This window comes from Peromyscus leucopus, chromosome 17 (genome assembly GCF_004664715.2).
Source record: "Peromyscus leucopus breed LL Stock chromosome 17, UCI_PerLeu_2.1, whole genome shotgun sequence".
Classification (NCBI taxonomy): Eukaryota; Metazoa; Chordata; class Mammalia; order Rodentia; family Cricetidae; genus Peromyscus; species Peromyscus leucopus.
In genome coordinates this window covers 12,185,548-12,212,427 of record NC_051077.1, presented here as the reverse complement: position 1 = coordinate 12,212,427, position 26,880 = coordinate 12,185,548, and the positions used below count along the sequence as shown (strand labels likewise).

Sequence of the window (26,880 nt, the reverse complement as noted above, 5' to 3'; positions counted from 1 at the left end):
TGTATACATACTCACTTAAATATATTATAAATATTTAAGTAAACATTAAAACAATGTTTCCCTATGACCTTTTCAAATATCTTTATTGTTACTTACCCCTGTTTCCTTTGCTTCCTCCATTCCTCCCCTCTCTATTGCCCTCCCCCCTTCCCAGTTCAACTCTACATCTCATTTTTCATTTCCCCTTTATGTGCACCCAGGTCCTACAGTACCCCTATCTAAAGAAATCTCCCATACATTACCTCTTTTGACTTTCCTGGTATCTTATGTTACCCAGGTTATACACTTACCTTTAAATATTCAGAGCTAAGATCCACAAATAAGAGAGAACATACGGCATTATCTGTCTGGGTCTAAGTTACATCATTTAGTATATTTTCTAGATCCTTCCATTTAACTGCAAACTTCATGATTTCATTTTTTACACTTTAATTACATTGTGTATATGTACCACATTTTCACTATCCATTATTCGGTTGGGAGAACATTTAGGTTGTTTCTGCTTCCTAATCATGATGAATATGACTAGAGAAGCAAAGAACATGACTGAGCAAGTTTCTGTGGAGTAAAATGTCAAGTTTTGAGGCATATGTCAAGGAGTGGGATGGCTGGGTCACACAGCAGATCTACTTTTAGCTTCTTGAGAATTCTCCACACTGATTTCCAGCAAACAGCTAGAGCAGTTTGCAAACTACCAACAGTGAATGAGGGTTCCTTTTCCCCACATCCTCTCTAGCATGAGTTCTCAGTTGCCTTCTTGATCTTGACCATTCTGACTTGGGTAACATGAAATCTCAAAGCATTTTTAATTTGCATTTTCCTAACTACTAAGCATGTTGAACACCTTTTTTTTTTTTTTTTTTTTTTTTTTGGTTTTTCGAGACAGGGTTTCTCTGTGTAGCTTTGCGCCTTTCCTGGAGCTCACTTGGTAGCCCAGGCTGGCCTCGAACTCACAGAGATCCACCTGGCTCTGCCTCCCGAGTGCTGGGATTAAAGGCGTGCGCCACCAACGCCCAGCTGAACACCTTTTTTTAAAAGACATTTCTTACCCATTTTTATTTCTCCTGTTAAGAACGTTGCATTCAGATCTGCAGCTAATTTTTTAACTGGGAAATTTTGCTTTATAACTTTGTTTTGGGGTTCTTGATTCAGGATAGTCGTCCTCTGTCAGATGTGTAGTTGGCAAAGGCTCCCTCCCTTTCCACAGGCTTGTTTCTTTAGCTATGCTGAAGCCTTCTAGTTTTATGAGATTCCACGTGTAAATTTCTAAGCAAACAGGGTCCTAATCAGAAAGTCCTTCCATAAACCTCTCTCCTATAGGGATTGCCTAGATTTTCTTCTAGCAGTTTCAGTGTTTGATGTTTCACATGTAGACCTTCAATCCATTTGGAGTTAGTTTTTGTAAAAGGAATAGATACAGTGTAGACGAATTTCTAAACAGTCTTATTAAATAAGAAACACATAGCCAAATACAGAGGTGCAAGCTGTAGAGATCAGAGCAACATCTGCCAACTAACCTTAGCTCACCACAAGAGAGCCTCTTCCTGTCTAACCTGTGCCTTTATTGCCTTCCTGTTCTGCCTTCTCATTGGCTCTAAGCCCAGCCACATCACTTCCTCGTCACTGCCTGTCTATACAGACCTCCAGGTCTCTATGGTTGGTACTGGGATTAAAGGTATGTGTCACCACACTTGGCTGTGTCCTTGGCCACACAGAGACTCTGCCTGCCATGTGATCGGATAAAGGGTGTGTGCTACCACCGCCTGATTTCTGTTTATGGCTGGCTATGACCTCTGATCTCCAGGCAAACTTTATTTATTAACATACAAATAAAATATCACATTTTAGCGCAAATAAAATATCACCACAATACAGGTCTAGTTTCATTCTTTATATGTGCGACATTCAGTTTTCCCAGCACCATTTGTTGAAGGTGCTATCTTTTCTCAAGTGTTTTTTTTTTCCATCTTTGTTGAAAATTAGATAGCAGTAGTTATGTGTGTTCATATTTAAGTCTTTGATTTTGTTTCATTGGTCTGCATGTCTGTGTTTGTGCCAGTACCGTATTGCTTTTATTACTATGGCTCTGTAATATATCCTGAATCTGTAACAGTGATCCCTCTGGTGGTGTTCCGTTTGCCCGCGATCATTTTGGCTATTTGCGGTCTCCTGTGGTTCCGTAAGAATTTTAGGATAGTTTTTCTATCCTGTGGATAGTTAGATGGGGATTTTGATTAGGATTGCATTGAGTCTATGAATTGCTTTTGGTAAAATGGTCATTTCACAATATTAATTTTACCAATCCAAGAGCATGGAATGTCTTTCCATTTTCTAGTCTCTGTCTCTGTCTCTCTCTGAGACTTACAGTTTTTGTTGTAGAACACTTTCGCCTCCTTGGTGAGGTTTATTCCTAGATACATTCTTTGGAGTCTGTAATAAATGGGAATGTGTCGTGAGCTCTTTCTCTGTGTTTGGTGGTGGTGTATAGAAATGTTACAGGTTTGTGAGAGTTGATTATGTGTCCTCCCACATTGCTGAAATTGGAGATCATATCTAGAAGTTTCCTGGTAGAATTTTTTGACTCTCTAATGTGTCATATTATGCCATCTACAGATAGGGATAGCTGGACTTACTCTTTTTCTGTTTGTACCCCTTTAATTTTCTTCTCTTGTTTTTTTGCTCCATCAGTGCTTCAAACACAATGCAGAGACAGAATGGGAGAGTGGACAGCGCTGTCACACTCATGATCTCAGTGGGATTGCTTCAGGTTCTTCTCCATTTAGGATGATGCTGGCTGTCAATTCCTCATAGATAGCTTTTATTATGTTGAGAAGTGTTCCCTATGGTTCCATATTATCTCAGACTTTTATCATGAAGGCATGCTTGATGTTGTCAGAGACTTTCTGAATCTATCGAGATGATCATGTGATTTTTATCTTGAAGTCCATGCATGTGGTTTATTACATTTGTTGACTTGTGTGTCTTTTCTGGTGTTGTGTATTTTGCATTCTCTGTGGTTCATATGCCTGCATGGATGTATCTTTACTCAAGTTTAGGGAAGTTTTCCTCTAGGCTCTTATGAAGATCTAGTCTATGCCATTGAACTGAGGTTATTATGCCTCATCTATTCCTATAATTTGAATATTTGGTCTTTTCATGGTGTCTCATATGTTCCTTTCCTACATGTTCCTTTTCTGTTTTTTTAATCTTCATATTCTTTTTATTTCTTTTATTTTTGACATTATAATTACATCATTTCCCCTTCCCTCTCTCCCAGCCCTTCCATATCTCTCCTTGTTTTTCAAATTAATGATCTTTTCCATTAATTATTGTTAAATACATATATGTATATATGTGTGTATATATATTTCTAAATACATAAACGCAACCTTCCCAGTCTATACAATGTCACTTGTATGTATGTTTTCAAATCCTTGGCTGTTTTCAAATTTTCCCTCAGCCTTACGCTTGTGTTTTCTTCAGGATCACTCACACATTTTGCCTCCTTGAGATCATTGAGCTGTTTTTTGTGTCTTATTTCAGCTTCTTGAATCTTTGGTGGTGCTTATGAATCTTCCTTTAAATTCTGTGTTCAGGGTTCTAGGTAATTCTCCTTGAATTCTCCTATAGGACTCGGGGACTAGGGTGGGGGATGCAGCAATGATCTTTCACAATTTTCATGTTCATATTTTTGTGTTAAGATCTGAGTATGTGGACCTTATGTGTCTTATATGAACACTGAAGATTGGGGAGAAATCTAAGGTTGTATAAGGCTTATCTGGAATGAAGTCAGGTGCACATGGGGCTGGAATGAAGGGTACGCATCCTGGTCCAAGCTTGGAATTTTAGGTTCGATCTGGAGTTTCTTCTGTTTTGGAAGAATGAATAATGATGATGATGATGATGATGATAATGATAAATTCTTTTTACAAAGGTAGTGAGAGAAACTTGTATCTTTGTAAATATGAAGGCTAGGTTCACGTAAAGTAGGAGAGCTGCATTGGCAGAGTGTCGTAACAAAACATGGTCAATATAAGAAGAGCACACCATCATCCTCATCTATAGCTTTACCAAAATCAAGACCAGCATCATTTTACCATTTATAAATATAACAAGTAAATTTTAAAATATCTCAGGAAATTAACCATATCTAAACATTAAATACGTAAGAAATCTAAATGTATAGTTCCTCCCCCCAGGCTGGTCTTGCTGTCTTCTTCCAGTTAGTGAAATCCTCTGCTTCCCTGAATCTTCTAGGAGTTTACTGTGGAAAAATGCTGTAATCAATTCTGAAAATCTCATTATTGTGTTTAAATATCTCTTATTACACGGTTTGTCTCCCTTTTAGTAGTTTTTTTTTTACTTAATTTCCCTTTATTATGTTTATACAGAGATGATGGTTGTTTTCCAACAGGGTGAGCAGAATTTCAGAAGAACTAATGGAAGTGTCTTAGGCTATACAAGCCAAACACTGTTCAATTCTGACTCTTTATTAGCATTTGTTATTTATCTGATCACCCATTTAGAAGACTGAATATTATAGGCATGCATACACATGAAATAAAATAATCAAAAAAAATAAGAAGCAAGGTGCGTTGTGCCTGAGGAACAATAATAAACTTTCACTTTGATTTCTACATATACAGACATGCATACGCGCGCGCGCGCGCGCGCGCACACACACACACACACACACACACACACACACGCACGCACAATACATATTTTTTAAAAAACCTTAAGTGAGCAAAGATGGACATACATATAATTCCAAAACTCTGGAGGCTGAGGCAGGAGATTTTCAAGGCTAAGACCAGTGTGAGATATATCGTGCACCTTTTTCAAAACAAAAAAGAAATAAGTAAATGTATCGGTGTAACTTCTAGCAATGGATAATAATAATTTTTGGTTTGTTTTATGACATTAGCAGGTAGCCCATGAAAATCAAACAAAGCATGAAAAATGCATGCCTATTTTGAAATGACAGTTTTATTAGCCTGTTACTAAAGAGCATGTAATTTGGATTAAGGATAATAACCTAAAGGACATGTCTCCTATTTCAGGGTCTCAAGGTGCTTCCTATGCCTGTTTTGAAAAAGTTAATTCACCACGTGAAAAACTGGAAAACTGTGGTTTTAAAAATTCATACCCATTACCTTGTGGACAAAAGTATGTATATAGAGAGTGATAGTTTTTCTGAGGCATGTTGCTTGCCAAGAGACATATACTAAATAAAAACGACTATCAAATTGTATGATAGGAAAATATTCTAATGTGTGCATGAGCACACTCATGTGTGCACACATGTGTGATCTTGTAGCCATTCAGGGTTTTCATTTTCTTTGAGGTTTTTTTCCTGTCACCACCCTAAGAATTTGACTGAATGAGGAATGGGATGATATTTATTAAGAGGAGCTGCCCAACATTCAGAAAATAGGGTGCTCTGTTCTGAAATAAGAATTGAAATTGGGTCATGTTTTAAGTCTGTCTATCATTGCAGGTTTCCTAGAGCAGGTATTTTGGTTTTTTACAGCATAAGATTGTTGAGAGGAAAGAAATTTTTGTCTGGCCTGTTGTTTCCAAAACGACAGAGCATGTCTCTGTGGCTCAACTTGGACTACTGTAATATGCTTTATTTTAGCATAAAACAGCTCCCGGGTCCAATATTGCGAGGGATTGCCTTGAATTTCATGTGGTAATCTTTTTAAAAGTCACAAAGGGGCTGGGAAAATTCCAGCTCAGTCAGCAAAGTGCTCGCTTGAGTTGGATTCACAGAACTCACGGCAGGGAAGCCAAGATGCGGTGGTAGACATGAGGGTCTCGGTGCTGGGGAGATATAGAAGACAGATCCCCAGGACTCCCTAGCCACCCCCCCAGCCTAGCTTTCCTGCTGAGCCTGAGGCTGTGAGAAACGAAATGTAAAGGGGACTAGCGCTTGAAGACTGATACCCAGTGCCATCTCCAGGTCTCCATGTACATGTACACACGCACACATGAGCACTAGGTACACACGGATTTGAGTAACAAATGTGTGGTGAGATTCTGCGTGGTATAATAATGTATCTAATAAGATAGCGGCCCACAATCAAGAGATGCTGACCGAATAAGTGGTTTGCCACCCTTGGGAAACATCAGGTGACAGGTCCAGACTGGCCAAAGTGACCATGGAGACCTGTGATAGGAAAGAAAGTCCCCTGTATCCCTGTGAGTTCATGTGTACATACATGTGTGTATACATTTCAGTCCTGCCACAGTGCTAATTGATCTGTTTGCGTTTAGCTGTTTATGTTTTTAAAAATCTTATCAACTCATAAAACAATGTTGCTACTGCATCGTTTTTCTGGTTGTATGCCATTAACCGAACATTTATGCCACTCTCCACACAATACTTAACGGGAAGCTGGGATCACTGAGAAGTAAAACGATGAAGAATTTTCTCCTTTCCACCTCCAGGGATGTTCTCTGTGGAAAATTAACTTGTTTTCGGCCACACAAGAATTACAAAAGCACAGCCCAATCCGTGATATATTCGTACGTCCATGACAGTGTGTGTCTGTCCATTCCTCCTGGCTTATCTATGAGATCAGATGGGAGAGATTATGCGTATGTGGCTGATGGCACTGTATGTGGGCCACAAATGGTAAGAGGCCGCGGATTATGTTTAGCTATATTAATTTACGTGAATTGCCGCGTACCATGTTCCATGACGGCGATCATGATTTGAACCTGATGCTTGTGTTCATTTCCTATATACATGGTATTCAATGACTATCAAAGCAAGCCTCAGTTAGCATGTTGCATTGCCTCTTCTCAGTCCCTATGTGGAAAAATTGTGGGTTTATTTGTTTGTTTGTTTTGAGACAGGGTTTCTCTGTGTAGCCCTGGCTGTCCTGGAACTCACTCTGTAGACCAGGCTGACCTCGAACTCAGAGATCCACCTGTCTCTGCCTCCCAAGTGCTGGGATTAAAGGCATGTGCCACCACCACCCAGCTAAAACGTATGTGTTTTTAACATGAGTCTACTAACCACCAGGCGCTATTATTTTCAGACCTAATAATTTCCAATAGTAAAATTCTGAGTTTTCATTTTACCTTGCTTCACTGCAAGCCATACTCATATTAATTAAATCATGTGCTTATGTATCTGATCAGAGGGTACATGTAAATAGTTTGGAAGAGCCAAATCCGTACTAGGAAAGCATGGCTAATGGCTATTGCACAGAGACAAGCTCATGTATATGCATATCTGTACGTGCAAGTGTACAGAGATATGCAAATTATACTCATGTAGTCATTATTCAGAGAGAGAACTAAAGTTCAGAGTTCATCAGTCTAGGAGATGAGGGGACCCAGCTTTGAAAGCACACCAATAGCAGCCCTTTGAGGTTGAAAGTAGCGATCATAAACCCTTTAGCTGCAGGACTATGGCCTTCAGCATTTACTTGGAGATTTCAGAGCCAATTCTTTACTGAAAGACCTGAAGTTCCTGAATCCTGGAGAAGCTTACCCGTACTGAGGAACCCAGATCCTGGGGCTGGCTGCCTTGTATGGCCAAGTTCTTCATGAGCTACATCTAAGAGCTTGCTTCTCACAAGTAGAAGAAAGAGAAGGTTTGGAATATAACTAGGAAGAGTGGAGCATGGTGGACCCGGCCTGTCTCTTTTATCTTAGAATATTTTGGTATTGTGAGCTACAATCATGGAGAAGCCTACAGTTCTGAGCCCATGAAGATGCACACAGCCCCTACTTAGAATATTTTGGTGTTGTGAGCTACAATCATGGAGAAGCCTACAGTTCTGAGCCCATGAAGAGGCACATAGCCCCTACTCAGATGACAAGGGAGGAACAGATCGCCATCCCCAAATAGATGAGTAAGTCATTGAGAAAGGTGTGTCATTCAGCTCAGACCTTCTGAGAGGACAGTAGCCCCAGATACCTTGATCAGAGTTCCACACAAGGTTATGAGGTAGAAGCTCCAGGAACTGAGCCCTAACCCATGCCAGGCAGAGTGCCCTGACTCCATGTCTGCCAGGACAGCATGCTAGATTTTCTCATCATGTAAATGGGAACAGATGAACTTCCACAAGTGCCAAGCATGATGACCTTGTGAATGCACAATCTGACAAAAAAAAAAAAGTCCCTAGAAGTGGTGGTTGTTAGCTTGTAAAAGGTAGTGCCTTGCTCCTGGGCAGGGCCACAGGCGGCTCTGCCTGGCAGGGAGGATAGTCTTTCAAGTCCAAGCCCTGAACCTGTCCCTTTCTTCCTTCTTGGCTAAATTTATTTCTAAGTAAATATCGTATTATTATTATAAAGACAATAACTTTAAATATCTTTACTGGATTATTAATTGGTAGAAATGTAACTGGTTTTTTTCAAGTTAATATGTTATCCTAAAACTCTACTGAATTCACTGATTAGATGTATCAAGTTTGTGTGTGTGTGTGTGTGTGTGTGTGTGTGTGTGCACATTTGCCTGTGCATCTCTATGTAATCTGTAAGTTTGTGTGTCTTTGCACAGGCATCTGTGTAGTTTGCCAGTCTGTGTGTGTTTACTTATAGATCTGTGCATTCTGCCACTCCATATGTGTTCCCATGCTCATCTGTATGTAGTGTGATAGTCTGAGTGTTTACACAAGTATCTGTATGTCGTTCATCAATCTGTGTGTGTTTTCATGGGCGTCTGTGAATAGTCTATCAATCTGTGTGTGCTTGGATGGCATCCACGTGCAGTCTGCAAGTTGGTGTGTGTTTGCAAAGGCAGCATGTGAGAACTCTGTGTTCTTGTTGATGAAGCTGTGGGCAATCTGTCATCAGCCTGTGTGTGTTTGTCTGGCCATTTAGTGTACAGTCTGTCAGTCAGTCTATGTGTATGTTTTGGGGCACGTATGTGCAGTATGTCATCCTGGGAGTGTTTGCATAGCCATCTGTGTGTCGTCTGTCAGCCTGTGTGTATTTGAATATATATCTGTGTGCAGTCCACAAGTCTGTGTGTGATTACACAACCATCTGTCTGTAGTCTGTCAGTCTGTGTGTGTTGGCATGAGCATCTCTGGGAGTCTATGCATATTGGAGATCACCTACATATCTAAGCATGTCGTCTACAAACAAATAATTTTGCTACTTCCTTTATGATTTGGATATCTTTTATTCCTTTTTAATATCGACGTTGCTCCAGCCAGAATACTTAATATTACATTGAATATTGAATGTAACGATCAAAGGAAGGCTAGTATATACAATGTATGATTTGTTTATTGGTTGCATGTTAATTTTGGATAAATAATTACAAGGAGCTCATTTTCATCCACATTTGACATATTCATATGGTGAATTACTTAATTACACCTTGTGTCAACAATTGAAAAAATAAACTACAAAGCCAAATAAAAGAGAAGAATGTAAATGAGACTAAAATAACCACATACCCAGATTACCAATTACTATTTGATTGCTACTTTGAATGACAAGTTTTGACAATGGCCAAGAAAATAAAGTTTAAACTATTTCTCTCACCCTATAGTTCTGATATATGCCACCACAAAGGTCCAAAACAATTTATGAATTGTATTTGAGACAAGAGAAAAATTATTCTCTAGCCTTAAGGGGACAATTTTGACTTCTATCCAATTATCCATAACAAATATTAACAGTGTAGGAAATGCAGTTGGATTTCAGTTAGTTCCAACTGTAGGGATCAAAATTCAAACCACATGTAGTCCCCGTCTGCAGACAGGCTCTTCCTACTTCAATACCATTGCTGTTGAGGGGGTTATTTTAGAAAGCCAGAATATTTGTATTAGAATCAAAGCAAAATGGGTAAGCAGGCCTTGAACCTCTTTTACATATAATAATATAATATAATATAATATAAGTAACAAATAGTGGGTTTTTTCCCATTTGACATGACATTTGTGACCATGAAACATCCTATGTTTCATTTTAGTATTGTGTCAACAGAACCTGCAAAGAAGTTACTTTAACAAGAATTGACTGCAATGCCACTAAGAAGTGCAAAGGGAATGGGGTAAGTGACCCCTTTTCAGTAGTCCTGCCCTGCAGGCGACTGTGGGGCGATTCCAGTCCCCTGCTTTGGAGAACTGATGGATGGCTATCAAGCTCTTAAATGATGTGCCCATGCCCAGTAGAAGAAAATGAGAAAGTCAGATGAGCCACTTCAATGCTATTGAGCGAATTGCATGTTTTACTGATTTTAGGAACATTGTTAATTTCTCTCAATCATTTATCTGTTTTAATCTAGTAATGTAGAATTTCTGTTGCCTAGCCACTGCTTTTGATTTTCTTGACATTTACAGGTTTGAGGTGAGAAAGGTCTTTGTTTTGTTATTTTCTTAGAAGGAAACTGGAATATAGAATAATAAACAAACAAACAAATAAATAAATAAACAAATGAATGAATGAATACAAATCAAAAGAATGGACTTGGATTTTTGCAAATTCATCTGCATTCAATCTTACCTTCTGAATTTACTAGATTTGGAACATGTGGAAGGGTGAGCAGGGCAGAGGAGCCTCTCGCTTCCCATCTTCTCTCTGTAGTTGTGATCGTTGACCAGTTCTGTGGTTTTCCTCTCTTCGATCTTCCTCTCAGTATTTCATTCTTAATACTTTTAATAAAGCAGAAAATAGTGGTATATATATATATATATATATATATAGAGAGAGAGAGAGAGAGAGAGAGAGAGAAAGAGAGAGACAGAGACAGAGACAGAGACAGAGAGTTAAGTTTTTGATCTTCTGCTTTATTAGACACACTTTTTAAAAACAGATTGCTGTTTAATTATTTTACCTTGACATTTTGGATTTTTCATTCAATAAAACTTTTCCATTCATGTTTATTTGTATTTCTCTATATGTATTGTGCTTCCAACAAAATATTTTTAAAGGGAAACTAACTTATGTGGCTCTACTATTGGACTTCCTTTCCTGTTCTTTGGGTTTAATTTTCTATTTCTTTATCAATGCCATATTTTTACGATTTCTGTAGCTTTTTTGGTTCATAAAATGATCATAAAACAAAGCTATTCATCTTAGTTCTTCATCAACAATGAAAAGCATTCCTTGTTCTAGACCTCTTTTCTTTAAATACATAATTTAGCTTGACAGATCTGTGTATCTGATTCATGAAATAACTTACCTGAGACTTGGGTTAGGGTTGTGCTGAATCTTTGTATCATGTAGGTAAGATCCAACATCCTAATAGCATGCCATATGTGTGGACTATCTCTCCATTTCTATACATTAAAATTTTTATTTGAGACAGGGTTTCTGTGTAGCACTGATTGTTCTGAAACTCACTCTGTAGATCAGGCTGGCCTTGAACTCAGAGAGATCTGCCTGCCTCTACCTCTGGAGTGCTGGGATTAAAACATGTACCACCACTGCCTTGCTAAAAAATTTGTCTAATCTAATTTTTACAGTTTTCTTAGCATAAATCATGTTTATAAATAACTTGCATTTATAAGGAAATGTGCCACTTTACCTGTGTAAACGGCATTATATTTTTAGTTCCAAATTCTTATTGCCCATTACTATAAGCAATTGACATATAGCTAAAGTTTGCATCAGACAGCCTTGAAACACAGTATTATCTGTCTCAATTTACGTGTGTCTTATTCCTCTTCTTGTCTTGCTGCATTTTCTATGATTTTTGGTGCAATGTTGTAAAGTGGAAGGGTGTCCTCTGTGATGCTTAGCTGCTGGTTTCTCACTGGTAATGGGGTACATTTTGTTTGCTTCATTTTGTGGATTTTTTTAATTATGAGGAATTTACTGCTTAGTCTTGATTTTCTAAGAGTGCCTATTGTATATGGTACTGTATTTATCAAATTATCTCTCGTTATTAATACAATCACATGACTTTTTTCTTGCTTAGTTCATGAATATAATTCCTTACATGAATTTGTTTTTAACTTAAAACATGTCTAAATACCATCAATAAATGCTATTTGATTGTGAAGTGTTGAATTTAATTTTACAGGTATTTTTGAGGATTTTTCTACTATGTTTTTAGTAACATGGGCCTGTAGCCTTTCTTTCCTGTTACATGGTGTGTGACCTGGGAACTAAGGTAATGCTAGCCTGATAGGATGAATTTGGAAGGATTCCTTTCCTTTCTATTTTTATAGATTATAGATAAATTGATACACTTTTTTCTCATAGATATGTGGTCTAATTCATGAGAGACTAAATCTGGGATTAGAGCTTTGTGTTTTGAAAGTAAATATTCATGTCATTTTGTTGCTTGGTATAGAAGAATTCATATTATGTGTTTCTGTTCATGTGCATTTTTATGGATTTTTTTTCTTTTAAGGGATTAGGCCATTTCTCCTACATCATCAATTCTTGAACATGTAATTTTTCATACATTTTATTTATTATCCTTTTATTACCCATAGGAGACTAAGTGTGTTTGTTTGTTTTCCTTGAGACAGGGTCTCGCTGTAGCCCAGGCTGGCTTTGAGCTCCATGTGTAGCTGAGGTTGACCCCAAGTATGTGGTCCTCCTGCCATACCCTCCCTAGTGCTGAATGACAAGTGTGGCTCCCACGGCCAGGAACAGTTCCATCAACATCTGGGCATTCCTTACCATCCACCTCTGGGGAGCAGGCAAGCACAACAGCAGTTGTTTGGAGAGTCTGTTGGAGAGCTTGTCAGGGTGTTTTTATCACAGCAACTGAAAGGGGGTTAGAACATGCGCTTCTATATGTTTTTCTTATTCGAGTTTCTAGTGTGTCTCTTCTTGGTGTATTTTTGCTTGCATTTGCCAGTAGAAGTATTGGTCTATTTCTTGATTCTCACTTTTAATTTATTGTGATCCCCTCTGTAGACGGAACTTTCTCCAGTGCTGCCTTGCCCAGTGGTCTGGACGAATCTCTCTCATCCATGGTCCTGCAGCCGCTTATAAAATAATCACTCAGAGGCTTAATATAAACTACAAACTGTTTGGCCAATGGCTCCAGCTTATACTAGCTAGCTCTTTCAACTTCATTCAACCCATTCCTATTAATCTATGTATCGCCACGTGTTCTGTGGCTTTGCCTGTGCTGCATTGCATCTTTCTTCCTTGGGCGTCTCTCAGCGTCTCCTCTGACTCTTTCCTTCTCTCTGTACCTCTGCTTAGGTTTCCCACCTGCCTCTAAGCTGCCCTGCCATAGGCCAAAGCAGCTTTATTTATTAGCCAGTGGAATCAGCACATATTCACAGCATACAGAAAGACATCCCCAGCACCTCTCCTCTTTTCATTTTAATAGAATTGTTATTGCATGTATCATAAACTAGTTACTACTTGTATTTCCTTTATTCATTTCCTTTCACTTTAGACTGAATGATTTCTAAATTTCTTCTCTTTCTGTACATTATACAAAGGGAATTATAGATGATAATACAAGTTAATTTTTATTAGACATTTGTTTGTAAACTTTATTCTTTCATGCCACAAACTCAGATAGAAGCTTTCTTTCCTCATGCACAACTATGTCTTGATATTTTTATATTTTTGCATGTTCTACATAGCCTTGACCTCTACTTTTTATATTTTGTTTGGTTTTAGGGGACCTTGAGATCTCCTGTATTATAAAGGATGCTATGCGTTATATCAAGTTTATTTCATAAGAGTCATAAGAGTCATGTCATCACAAGGAAAATCATATTTTCTATTTCATAACAAAGGTTCTGTCATGAGAACTGTCTCCTTTTCTGAGAGAGGTGGGATTTTGTAATATCACCTTGTTAAAAGTCTAGATGGAAAAATATATTTTGAGAGATATATGTTTAGAGGGAGATACAGATTTCACTTCTAAATAAATGATCTGCTTATTTCTAAGGGAGTATTAGCTTCCTTCTCCCCAAATCCTCGAAATCTCTTATCTTGCCTGTTTTCTTCAGTCCTGCTGGGAAAGAAGAGGACTCTGGCTTCCTCAGTGGACACTGGCTTCCTCAGTGGACACTGTCTTCCTCAGGGGACTCTGTCTTCCTCAGTGGACACTGTCTTCCTCGGGGGACTCTGTCTTCCTCAGTGGACACTGTCTTCCTCGGGGGACACTGTCTTCCTCAGTGGACACTGTCTTCCTCAGGGGACTCTGTCTTCCTCAGTGGACTCTGTCTTCCTCAGTGGACACTGTCTTCCTCAGTGGACTCTGTCTTCCTCAGTGGACACTGTCTTCCTCAGGGGACACTGTCTTCCTCAGGGGACACTGTCTTTCTCAGGGGACTCTGTCTTCCTCAGTGGACTCTGTCTTCCTCAGTGGACTCTGTCTTCCTCAGTGGACTCTGTCTTCCTCAGTGGACTCTGTCTTCCTCAGTGGACTCTGTCTTCCTCAGTGGACACTGGCTTCCTTAATGAAGACTGCTTCCTTCCTTTTATACTACTCCAAATCTTAGGGGATTGCTCTTCCAATTTCTTCTTTTTCTGGAGACTAGAAATGTTGGCAACTACTATCTAGGATTGTGGGTTTTATTCATGTTTCCTATGAGAAAGATCAGCTAAATGTGTGGTCTGAAATGCTTTCCCTTCAGAAAAGGATGTAGAACACCATGTAAAATATAAATGTAAAACATTTAGTATTGGTCTGTGTGGTGATATTGTGTTCCCCTAAATATTGTGCACCCTAATAAACTTATCTGGGGTCAGAGAACAGAACAGCCACTAGATACAGAGGCCAGAAAATGGTGGCACACATGCCTTTAATCCTAGCATTCTAGAGACAGAGCTCCATCTGGATCTCTGTGAGTTTAAAGCCACATTGGAAACAGCCTGGCATGGTGACACATGCCTTTAATCCCAGAAAGTGATGGCAGAAAGCAGAAAGGTATATAAGGCGTGAATACCAGGAACTAGAGCCTGGTTAAGCTCTTAGGCTTTTGAGCAGTAGTTCAGCTGAGATCCATTTGGATGAGGACTCAGAAGCTTCCAGTCTGAGGAAACAAGATCAGCTGAGGAACTGGCGAGGTGAGGAAGCTCTGATCTTCCAGCGTTCACCCCAATACCTGGCTTCAGGTTTGATTTTATTAATAATACCTGTTAAGATTCCTGCTACATCTGGCGCCCAACTTGTCAGGTACAAGTTCACGAAAAAGCCGCTTGCCTGTGGCCTTGTGGGCCCCAGCTCAGACTTGAGCTACCCTCAGCCAGTTGTGGTGAAGCACACTGGTTGGATTTGCTGAAGGAGCAGAGGCAGGAGGATCCCGAGTTTGAGGCCGGCCTATGAGGCTTGCTAAGGAGAAGCTTCGGCCAGAGCCCAGGCACAAACGGTGGCAGCAGGACCATGGAGGCAGCAGCTGCTGCTCCGAGTTGTGGCTCCTTCTCATCATGTTGGTGACTGTGGTGATGCTGCTACCTGGGATGAAGGGTTTACTGCTGTTTGTTCAGAGAAGAATTGCCAGGACCATGGTGTTACAAAAAAGTATTGGCAAAGGTCAGTTTGGAAAAGTTTGGCAATCAAATGGTGGGGAGAATTTGCTGTGAAGATTTTCTCTTCTAGGAAGAACATTCATGGTTCCGAGAGACATTTATCAGACTGTGATTGCTTCAAACCACAGAGGAGGCACACACACACAAAAAAAAATTCTGCAGGGAACCATGGCCACACCTAACAGCAACTTTGAAATCTTCAAAAGGAAGATGGGACCCCACAACGATAATTCCACATGGACTATGGTAAAGCCATTAAGCTGATTAACACCATAGAAAGATCGACTTTGGACTACCAACTACTCAGGACAATTTCGAGATGGCTAGCTGAGATGATCCAGATTCACAGACAACTTGAGCAAGAACTTGAGACAAGCCCTATATTTTCCCATTATGCAGAGACTGGACAACAAATGATACAGCTACCTCTCCCAGGACTTGACAATTAACCCAAAAATTTTCTTTTCAGGATCCCCTAAAGATGCCTTCACCCTCAGAAAGGAGGGAGTAATTTTAAGAAAATGATGCCCATATTCCCAAGAGTTGGAGTGGGTGTTTTATGGTCATTCAATGGCTTATGGATAATTGTCATTGTTTATGATGGTTGGTTACAAGTTGTTAATTGTTAATGGTCAGGAAAAAAGCTGAACAAGGAGATTAGATTCAGTTTTTGTTTAAAAGAGAAAAAAGAGACTATAGATATGAGGTAGATCATTAAATCTACTCTGAGAAAAAAGATAAATAATAGGATAAATGGGTAGATCATTGAATCTACTCTAAAGAGAAAAAGGGGAAGATATAAAAATGACAAAAGGCAGATTATTGAATCTATAATGAAAAGAAAAAAGAATATGGATATGATAAGATAAAAATGTCAATTATTGAATCTACTTTTATAAAGGAACTACTTGTTTTAAATAGGATAAGTAATGAAATTTTTTGTCTGAGTTTATCAACTGTTACTGGGCTGGACATTGTTAATTTATATAATGGAGTTTTTATCTGAATCTGTCAAATAATGGACTCGACATCGTTAATGTAATTCTTGACTGTATACATTGTATATACTTATTGGATATAGTTTTTCTTATATTAGTTATAAGCTTTTTAAAATTCTAGACAAAAAGGGGAGATGTGGTGATATTGTGTTCCCCAAATATTGTGCACCCTAATAAACTTATCTGGGGTCAGAGAACAGAACAGCAACTAAAATCGAGGTCAGGAAATGGTGGCACATACACCTTTAATCCTAGCATTCCAAAGGCAGAGCTCCATCTGGATCTCTGTGAGTTTAAAGCCACATTGGAAACAGCCAGGCATGGTGATTCACACCTTTAATCCCAGGAAATGATGGCAGAAAGCAGAAAGGTATATAAGGCGTGAATACCAGGAACTAGAGCCTGGTTAAGCTCTTAGGCTTTTGAGCAGCAGTTCAGCTGAGATCCATTTGGATGAGGACTCAGAAGCTTCCAGTCTGAGGAAACAGGATCAGCTGAGGAATTGGCGAGGTGAGGAAGCTGTGGCTTGTTCTGCTTCTCTGATCTTCCAGCGTTCACCCCAATACCTGTCTTCAGGTTTGATTTTATTAATAAGACCTGTTAAGATTCGTACTACAGGTCTGCTCTAGCTTACTTTCTCAAGGTTACTAAAAATACAATGAAAAGAAGTATAAACTAATTCACAAAGTGCTACCAATGATTATATAAACCTAAATAATTCTCAAGTAGTATTCCAATCCTACTTTCCAAACTATGTACTCACATACTTACTGTTTATGCACCAGACAGTGAACAATAGACATATACATACATACATTTAAAACCTACTTTGTAGTGTAGTGGGGGGGTGAGGGGGGGGTGAGGAGATGACCTAGTGGGTGTTGTGTGATATTATTACTGGGCAGATATAAATCATGTCTGTTTATCTCAGCTACAGAAAGGATGACAGACCAAAGTCAGGATATCACCGAAGTCCAACTTGGTGAATCAGTGGGTTTTATTGGGGGTAACTTGTAGGAATATGGGTGGGGAGTTACTTATGGGGACAGAAGTGACGAAGGACAGTTCTGTCACCAAAGCCTACCCCAATATGGGTGACAGCTCACAAAGTTGAGAACCTGGAGCACACTGCACTGCCTGTGGGCAACGCAACAGGTTGAGAGTGTCCTTTCTAGGTACCTAAGCTGGTCTGAATCTCTTCCAGGCAGCTTGGCTGGTCTCTGCCTCTTCTGGGCAGGTTAGCTGGTCGGAAAATGTATCTCAGCAGTACTTACTGCTTCTATACTATGGGGGAGGCGACAGTCTAGGGGATCTGTCCAACTTCAGTGACTTCCTGAAGCCTTAGAGTTGTTTATTTCCTGAATTTAAGAAGATTCCCTGTAGGGTGGAATGTTGCATCTCCTTTGAAAACATCCTGATGTTTCACCTCCCTTTAAAGACATCCTCTAGCCGGGCGGTGGTGGTGCACACCTCTAATCCCAGCACTAGGGAGGCAGAGGCAGGCGGATCTCTGTGAGTTCAAGGCCAGTCTGGACTACAGAGTGAGTTCCAGGAAAGGCGCAAAGCTACACAGAGAAACCCTGTCTCGGAAAAACCAAAAATAAATAAATAAATAAAGACATCCTCTGTCTTAGTAAGCTTTCCCCAGGAGTGAAAGGATTTTGAAAATATCAATTTATCAGAATAAGTATAAGTGTGAAAGATAATACTGTAGTATACTTATATAAGTATGGGCGACATTGAGTGTAAATTTAAAAATATGCCAATTCTGTATATTTATACCTACAAGTATGTGAATGAGTTCAAGGAATATTGTTGGCATAATTTGACAAAAATGTAGGAATACATGTTGGTGGCTGTCAGCCTAGGTTTTATATCAACTCGGCATAAGCTAGAGTCATCTGAGAGGAAGGAACCTCAAATGACAAAATGCTTCTGTAAGATTGGGCTCTATACAAGCCTGTAGGTCATTTTCTTAATTAAGGATGGATGCGGGAGGACATCCCGGGGCTGGTGGTGCTGTGGTGTATAAAAAAGCGGCCTGAGCAAGCCAGGAGGAGCAAGCCAGTAAGCAGCATCCCTCCATGGCTTTCACATCAGGTCCTGTCTCTAGGTTCCTGCCCCGTTAGATTTTCATGCCTTGGTTTCTCACAAGTTGCTTTTGGTCATGGCGCTGCATTACAGCAATAGTAATGGTAAGACAGTGGCTTTGGATACATGTAGTGACAAACGCGTATGGAAATATGTGGGTATAAATGAAACCCACAAACCTCTTGGTATTTGGGGGGGAGGGGGAGGACAAGATCTCACTACACAGCTCAGGCAGTCCTTGAGCGTACTCATAGTCCTCCAGCATCAGACTCCTGAGTGCTGGGATCACAAGCATGTGCCACAACCAGCTAAACTGCTCAGCAATAGGCAGAGGGAGGGAGGGAATTATTAGCTAAGGATCCACAGTTCCATATATTCCAATAGCTTCAACACTTTAACTTTGCAAGATATATTCTTGTTTAATTTCAAAATTAAATATCGAGACACTAAAATAAAAAAAAAAAAAGGAGGATCCATAACATAGGGAGAACATAACATAAAGTAGCAATGCAAAGCTGTCACACATTTTGAGGCGAGGCCTCATTTTACAGCCTGGTTACCCTCTGGCTCATTCTTCTTTGAGTACTGGAGTTACCAGACTATGCCACCACCTCTCACCGTTGATGATTAGTATTTTCTTCAGCTTCTGTTTTATTTTGGAAAAAAAAAAAAATTAATGACATACAGATTGTCAATCAATTGTTGAGAGAGGGCCAGGATAGGAAACTGAAGTATCCATGTCAATTCATAGTGATAGTGGATGCTTCCAAACTAAAGAAGTAAGACAGTATTTGTGAGGTCTGGAGAGGAGGTTCAGCATTTACGAATGCTTGCTGCTCTTCCAGAGGATCTGAGTTCAGTTGTCGACGCCCACAGTGGGTGGTTCATAATGTCCTGTAATTCCAGCTGTAGGGCATCCAACACCCTCATCTGATGCCTACAAGCTCCACACTCACCTACACACACACACTCACCTACACACACACTCACCCCCCACTCACCTGCACACACACACACACACACACACACACACACACACACACACTTGTAGTGGGTAGCCATTCCAGCTTTGATCTGGTAGACTGCCAGTCTACCTCCAGCGTCCAGAGTCCAGGAACCAAGAGAGCCGGCGCATCCGGATCTCAGGTCCTCAGGGTCCTCTCTCGGCCCTGCCTTGTAGGCATGACAGTTACCGAAGCCTCAATGGGGGTTAGAACTTCCAGATCAAAGCTGGAATGGCTACCCACTATACACACTCACCCCCCCCCACACGCACATGCACACACACTTGCACACACACTCACTTGCACACACACTCACCTACACACACACATGCACACACACTCACCTACACACACACACATACACGTGTGCACGCACACACACACACACTTTTGGGAAGCTCCTACCATAGTAGGTTTTTGTATGTTTTTTGCAAAGGCCTTTAGTGTTGTTCCTCCCCATAGTCCCACATTTATCCTGTTCTCCCATCGCCCTCCCTACTTAATCCTTCTACTATTCTTTCCCTCTTTTCTCTCTATAACTCTATATTCTATTTCCATTTCCTTATGAGAATCTCTCCTCCCCCCTGGTCCCTTACTAGATACCTAACATCCATGGCTATTTGGATCATAGCATGCATATCTAAGAGAAAACATGCACTATTTGTTTTTTGGGGGTCTGGGTTGCCTCACTCTATCCATTTATCCTCAACTCTCATAATTTCAATTTTAACAGCTGGATAATATTCCACTGTGTAGATGTACCACATCTTCATTATCCATTCATCAGTCAATGGTATCTGGGCTGTTTCCAATTTCTAGCTATTATAAGAAGAGGATCAGTGAATATGGTTAAGCAAGTATCTTTGTAGGAGGATGTAGAGTCCTTCGTGTCTGTTCCCAAGAGTGGTGTAGCTGGATCTTGAGATAGATTAATCCTCAGCTTCCTGTGGAATCTCCATGTTGATTTTCAGAGTGGCTGTACCAATTTGTTCTCCCACCAGCAGTAACTCTTCTTTCTCCACATCCTCACCAGCATGAGCTGTAATTGTTTTTTATTGATCTTGGCCATTCTGAATGGGTTAAGATAAAATCTCAAAGTTGTTTTAATTTGAATTTCCCTGCTGACTAAGGATGTTGAACATTAAGTTTTCCTCAGCATATAATGGGGAACAGAATGTCCCAATTAGACAATTTATGTGACCAAGCAAAATGTTCAGTGTCAGGAATGGGTTACCTCTTGTTGAGTCATTGGCCATAGGGGTCCCATGAACACCCCAAACATCACAAGCTATTGCCAAGTATATTGACTTCTCTTCGCAACCTGATGGTAAGGCCTTATTGCTGAAAACAATATGTATATCATCAAACATGGAGAAGTCAAGCTGGTGCCCAACTAGAAACATCACCCCTAGTGACTATCATTCATGTTGCTGAAAGGTACTCTGCATGCTGGAGGAGAAAGAGAATCATCGATTTGCCCAGACACAAACCCTGTGACCTACAACAATGATGTGCCTGAGTGAAATGCTGTACTGGTACAGTAGCATCACAAATATTAATGGGAGTAACCAACCACTTTCTGATTGGATTTAAGGCCCACTCCATGAGATGGAACCCATCCCTGACAAAAGTAGCCAAGAACCTGAGACTAGATAAGTCATGGGCCTAGGGGAAAACCCACTATTATTCATCTGCTAAATGAACATAGCAATAACCAAATGATTCCTAATGAGGTAATGATATACCCACAGATCAGTACCTCACTCAGCCCTTATCAGAGAAGCTTTTTCTTGCAGAAGATGTAAATTAACACAGTGACCCAAAAATGTCAATGTGCAGAGAGTGGGAGACTTTGGAGCACTCGGTACTAAATAGGATGTCATCAAACCCTCCCCTAAGGCTCAGGGATCTCTGAGGAAGAGGAAGCAGAAAGACCGTAAGAGGTAGAGGCGGTGGATGACTCCAAGGGAAGGGGTTTTCCAGACAGAAGACAACCGATACACTATGAGCTCACAGCACAGGTTCAAGCCAGATGGGTCCCAGCACTGAGACGGGGAGGTGAACACAGGGCCCCACCGCTAACCAAGAAGCTATCTGCAATTAATCCCTGCCGGTAAAGGAAAATCTGTTTTCTTCAACAGAGTGACGCTGGATATATCAACTACACCACCAGGCAGGCCTATGTAGTTGGCCAACACAAAACAAACTCCAAGTTTTGGGTTTTGTCAGGGTGGGGTGGGCTTTTTTGTTTTGTTTTGGCATTTTTCTCTCATTGTTTTCTCGTTTGTTTTGATTTTTGTTTTTTTATTCTTTTGAGAGAAGGGGAGGTAGGAGAGAGCATGAAGTTGCTTGGGTAAGATCTGGGAGGGTTGAAGGGAGGGAATAAATATAATCAAAATATATTGTATGAAAAAATTAATAATTTTTTAAAAAGAAGAACACACAAAAAACCCTCCTTTAAAAGGATGGCTAGGATTTTGTCATAATAAAAAATACTTTAAAATTAAATCTTTTTTTAAAGCTAATATTTAGAGGCTGGGGAGCTGACTCAGCAGGGAAGACTTGTTGCTCTTGTAGATGACCTGAGTTCAGTTCCTCAGTCATGATTGAATGACTCACAATGTCCTATAACTCGAGCTCCAGGAGAGGGGATCTAATAGCTCTGGTCTACATGGACACCTATGTTCATGTGCACATACTCACATGCAATTAAAAACAATAAACATCTTTTGAAAAGACAATATTTGTGAAAATTATTCATCACTGTGCACATAAAGATCATTTGCCGGTTGGTTTGGCTTTTTGTTCTGTTTTGTTGTTGTTTGTTTGTCTGTCTGTCAACTCCTTGAGTCGTCTGGGAAGAGGGAACCTGAATGGAGAAAACCCCTCCATCAGATCGTCCTATGGACAAATCAGTGGTGCATATTCTTGACTAATGATTGATGTGTAGGGCTCTGCCCACTGTGGGTGGTGCCATCCTCTGGGCAGGTGGTCTTGGGTTGTATAAGACAAGTAACCGAGGAAGCTGCCAGAGAACAAGCCACTAAGCAGTGGCCTCTGCCTGAGTCCCTACTTCTAGGTTCCAGCCTTGAGCTCCTGCTGACACGGATGAACTGTTAGTTGCAAGTGTAAGCCGGAATAAACCCTCTCCTTCCCAAGCTGATTTTGGCCATGGTGTTTATCACAGCAAAAAAAACAAAACAAAACAAAAAACCACAGGCTGGCAGGTCATAACTTTATTGCATCCCCTTTTTAAAAGATCATTGGAGAAGAAAAAAATCACTAATTAAAAATAGGCAATAGGAATTAGAATATATTTTCACATTGTGGTGATTTTGCTCTTTGATTATGCTGCCAAAGTTTTAATTTTTTAATGCATTTCTCAAATTGTATGACCACAAAAACCTTAAAAATAGTTATGTATTTCAGTTCCGTATATCAGAATTACTTACTAAGACGATTCAAAATGACTGCGTGTTTTTCTGTTTTAGATATGTAATAACTTTGGTAATTGCCAATGCTTTCCTGACTACAGGCCTCCAGACTGTAACTTACAGATTGGATCGCCAGGGGGCAGCATCGACGATGGAAACATTATCAGAGCTGGTCAGTACAAAGAAACCCCCAAAGCCGAGTAGTATGTTGTTATCTGCTTTATTAATTGAAGACAGACATCTTTGTCAAATCTTTCCCAGGCCAGTTACAAATAAGTTAATTTGGTGCCCTGTTTGTAATGAGTTTTCTCAGAGGGAGTCAACTATAACCAACTTGGTGACGTCACCTAAAATAGAATGGTACTCTCAAGTTTCAATAAATGTCACTAAGTTTTTAAAAGTCATATATAGAATAATGAAAAGCATATATACATGGTTCATATCTCATATTATTAAAACAGAAAATTATTGAAAAGCAACTCTGTGATACACTGTTCATTCTGAGTGCAACTTGGAAAAATAAACAAAATGTGTGTTCCTACCAGGAAATAATAGTAAGTCACATTCTGAATATATGCTCGTATTTTCCCTCGTTCCTATGGTGAATAAAAGCCATATCATAAGCTACTCGCTGGTTCAATCCTTCATCCCTTCATATATTTCCCTCCATGAGCATGTCATCAGGTATTTGGAGAAGAAATAACATTGAGATCCATGTTTCAGAAAGTCTCCATAATGAATAACATAGAAGTTTTTTAATGAAAATATATTACCGAACAAGCAATGGTGTTAGCTTTATTGGCCTGAAGTAGATATATAAATGGACACTGAATAAATTGTTTCAGATATCAAGTATTTGAAAATGACAGCGACTGAAACATGGTTGTGAATACCTAACACATGAAACAAGGGGTTCAAGGATTCTGTACACATTTTTACAAGAAAGTCAAGGGTTGAACAGAGCATGGATATAACCTATTTAATTTGTACAGTGAGAGCTGGGTGAGATGGCACAGGACTGTAATCTCAACACAGGAATCTGCAGCAGGAGGAGCGCTACAAGTTTGAGGTTATCCTGGGCTAAAGTGAAAGAACCTATCTGTGTTAGGGTTTCTACTGCTGTGATAAGACACCGTGACCCAAGCAACGTTGGGAGGAAAGGTGTATTTCATCTTACAGTTCTCAGATCATACTCTTCTATGAGAGAAGTCAGGGCAGGAACTCAAACTGGGCAGGAACCTGGAGGCAGGAGCTGATGCAGAGGCCATGGAGGGGTGCTGCTTACTGGCTTGCTCTCCTTGTCTTGCTCAGCTTCCTTTCTGATAACCCCCAGGACTACCACCTGCCTGGGGGTTGCACACCCAGAATGGGCTGGCCCCTACCACCTTAGTCACTTATTAAAAAAAGGCACTACAGACTCATTGTGGAGGCGTTTTACCAGTTGAGACTTCCCCTTTCAAAATAACTCTAATGTGTGTCAAGTTGAGAATAAACTAGCCAGACAGTATTTCAAAGAAAACAAAATTGACTAACAAGCAGTTTGGCTATCTGTGGAATTCATGCGAAAGCATTTCTTTTTTTTTTTGGCAATGCTGTTTGTAATTCATTAAGGACATGAATGGTTCATAATCCATACTTTATACTTAAGTTAGGTGACCACAGCAATTAGTGGGGTGATAAAAGTGAGGTGAGAACACTGTGTATAACTTCAGAAAGCCATGGTATTTTAGAAACATAATGTCTGAGATGAGCACCAGTCCTGAAAGCATACAATAAACCAAGGGGTGGTTGAAGCCAGCCCTGGTGGCTCCTGCCTGAGATCCCAGCACTTGAGAGACTGGAGCAGGAAGACTTACGGTACAAGTGAGGCCAGCCTGGCTTTCAGTGTGAAATTGCGTCTGAAAACAAAGGCAGAACAAAACAGAATATTAGATTCTTGTTTCTAGTCATGGCAGAATAATGCCAGAAAACTGCATGAAATATTTATCAAAGAATGTATAGGCCTATGGGTAATTGGGGGAAGAGTGCAGACCTATGGGCAATTGGGGGAAGAGTATAGGCCTATGTGTAATTGGAGAGACAGTTTCAGCATTCCTGTAAATGTGATGGAAGATCAGATGAAAGTAAGTAAAGGGAAGAGAATGGCTAAAATTTTCAAATGACACATCAACTAAAGAGACCCAGTCTTTTAGCCATGGGAAATATTTGGAATAACAAGAGTGTGAGCCTACAGACTCCCTCGCTTAACAGATATTATCTCCCTTCAGCCGGCTCTGTTAACACCACCATCCAATCACGAAAGTACACTACAGAAAACATTATGTTTATGGCTCTAGGAAGGACCAGAAGACAATGAGGATGACTCAGATGTTTAGAATACTGTCCACGGCACTGCAACTATGTCTTTAGGAGAACACTGAAGAAACTTTCTACTACAGAAATGAAAAGGATTTTGTTTGAGTTGAAAATTCTCAGAACTGAATTTTTATTTTTGTATTTTTCATTAGTTCCAAAAAGATTTTGAATAATTTATATTTTGATCATATTTACCCTTGGCTCTTTCTAGATCCACACTCCCTCCCCAATCTACCCAACTTTGGGTCCTTTCCTGTCACCCATGAAATATGATTTTTGCTGGCCATATACTCCTGAATGTGTGCTCTTCTACTAGAACATGGTCAATGTACCAGGACTTATACAATGAAAGAAATCCAGCTCTCCCTGTCCCAGAAGCTATCAATTGCCAACTGCTGCTCCATTATGGGTGCCCCCTCCTTTCTCCATGCCAGGTGTTGGTCTGGCTTGAGTTGGCACAGGCCTTGTACGTGATATCAAAATCTCTTGAGTGCATATTTGTCTTATTGTGTCTGGAAAGGGACATTTCCCTGTAGTCACCCACCACCTCTGGGTCTCATCATCATTCTACCCATTCTTCTGCAATGAACCTTGAGCCTGGGTGGGGGAGGGGTGTGATGTGGCTGTCTCAGGATGAACGTTCTGTCGTCTCTTGTGTTTGCATCTTGTATGGGTCTCTGTTAACCATCATCTACTGCAAAAGAAGCTTCTCTGATGGGGATTGAAGGATATACCAAATCTATGGGAATGATGGCTAAGAATCAGTTTAATATTATCTAGATGTAGCAGAATAATAAAATATGTTTAATAAATAATAAAAAGATTTAAAATTTTTCTCAGTGTTTAGTTCCTCAAAGATTTTGAACAATGTGTTTGACCATGTTCGCCACCCTCCCTCAGCTCTTCCTAGCTCCACCCATTTCCCTACCCATCCAACTTTGGGTTCTCTCTTTTTTTAAATCCCAATAGTGGTGGGTTTTTCTCGAGGGCCTAGGACAATTTTAGGCACAGTTTCTTGTCAGGCCAGCCATTGTTGTAGCGTTCATGGTTCACAGATGGGGAGCACTTGTGATGACTTCTCTTTTCTGGTAGTCTACACAGCACTCTCCAGCTCTGTGAAAGCCATCCAGTAGACACGAAGCAACTAGGTAGTGACAGATTGATATTTTTATGTCCTATGATTCAAGTGTGTGGTGTCTTCAGCAACAGGGTCTCACCATCTCATTTTAGGGGGTAACGAAGAGTATTGGCTAGAACCTCTAATGTTTTGGGAGCTATGAGACATCATTGGCCCAAAACTCCGATGCTGATACTGGTCTTTTTGTTAGCCTCTGGTGTCTAGTAGGTGCTTTGTCACCCTGTTATTGCATACATCCATCAAAGTTTGTTCTATGTGTATGTATATGTTCTAGGAAGCCACTATAGCAGTAGATTTCCATATGACTCTTTACAAATGTCCTTAGTCCTGGTTGTCTGTCCCTGTATCCCCCCCCACACACACACACACACTCTCTTTCCCACTGGAACCCTTCTTGTTGGGTTATTCCCTTTTAACCCACTACACCTCTG

General features: G+C 40.1%; 1 protein-coding gene across 1 annotated transcript in view; it reads left to right on the top strand.

Annotated features, from left to right (window-relative positions):
* Adam18 (ADAM metallopeptidase domain 18) overlaps window positions 1-26,880 on the top strand; it is an 85,675-nt gene that overhangs the window by 48,379 nt on the left and 10,416 nt on the right. The window contains exons 15-18 of the mRNA XM_037211646.1: window positions 5,064-5,169; window positions 6,454-6,640; window positions 9,944-10,024; window positions 23,014-23,128. Coding sequence (XP_037067541.1) covers window positions 5,064-5,169; window positions 6,454-6,640; window positions 9,944-10,024; window positions 23,014-23,128 — 489 coding nt within the window. The remainder of the gene's footprint in view (window positions 1-5,063; window positions 5,170-6,453; window positions 6,641-9,943; window positions 10,025-23,013; window positions 23,129-26,880) is intronic.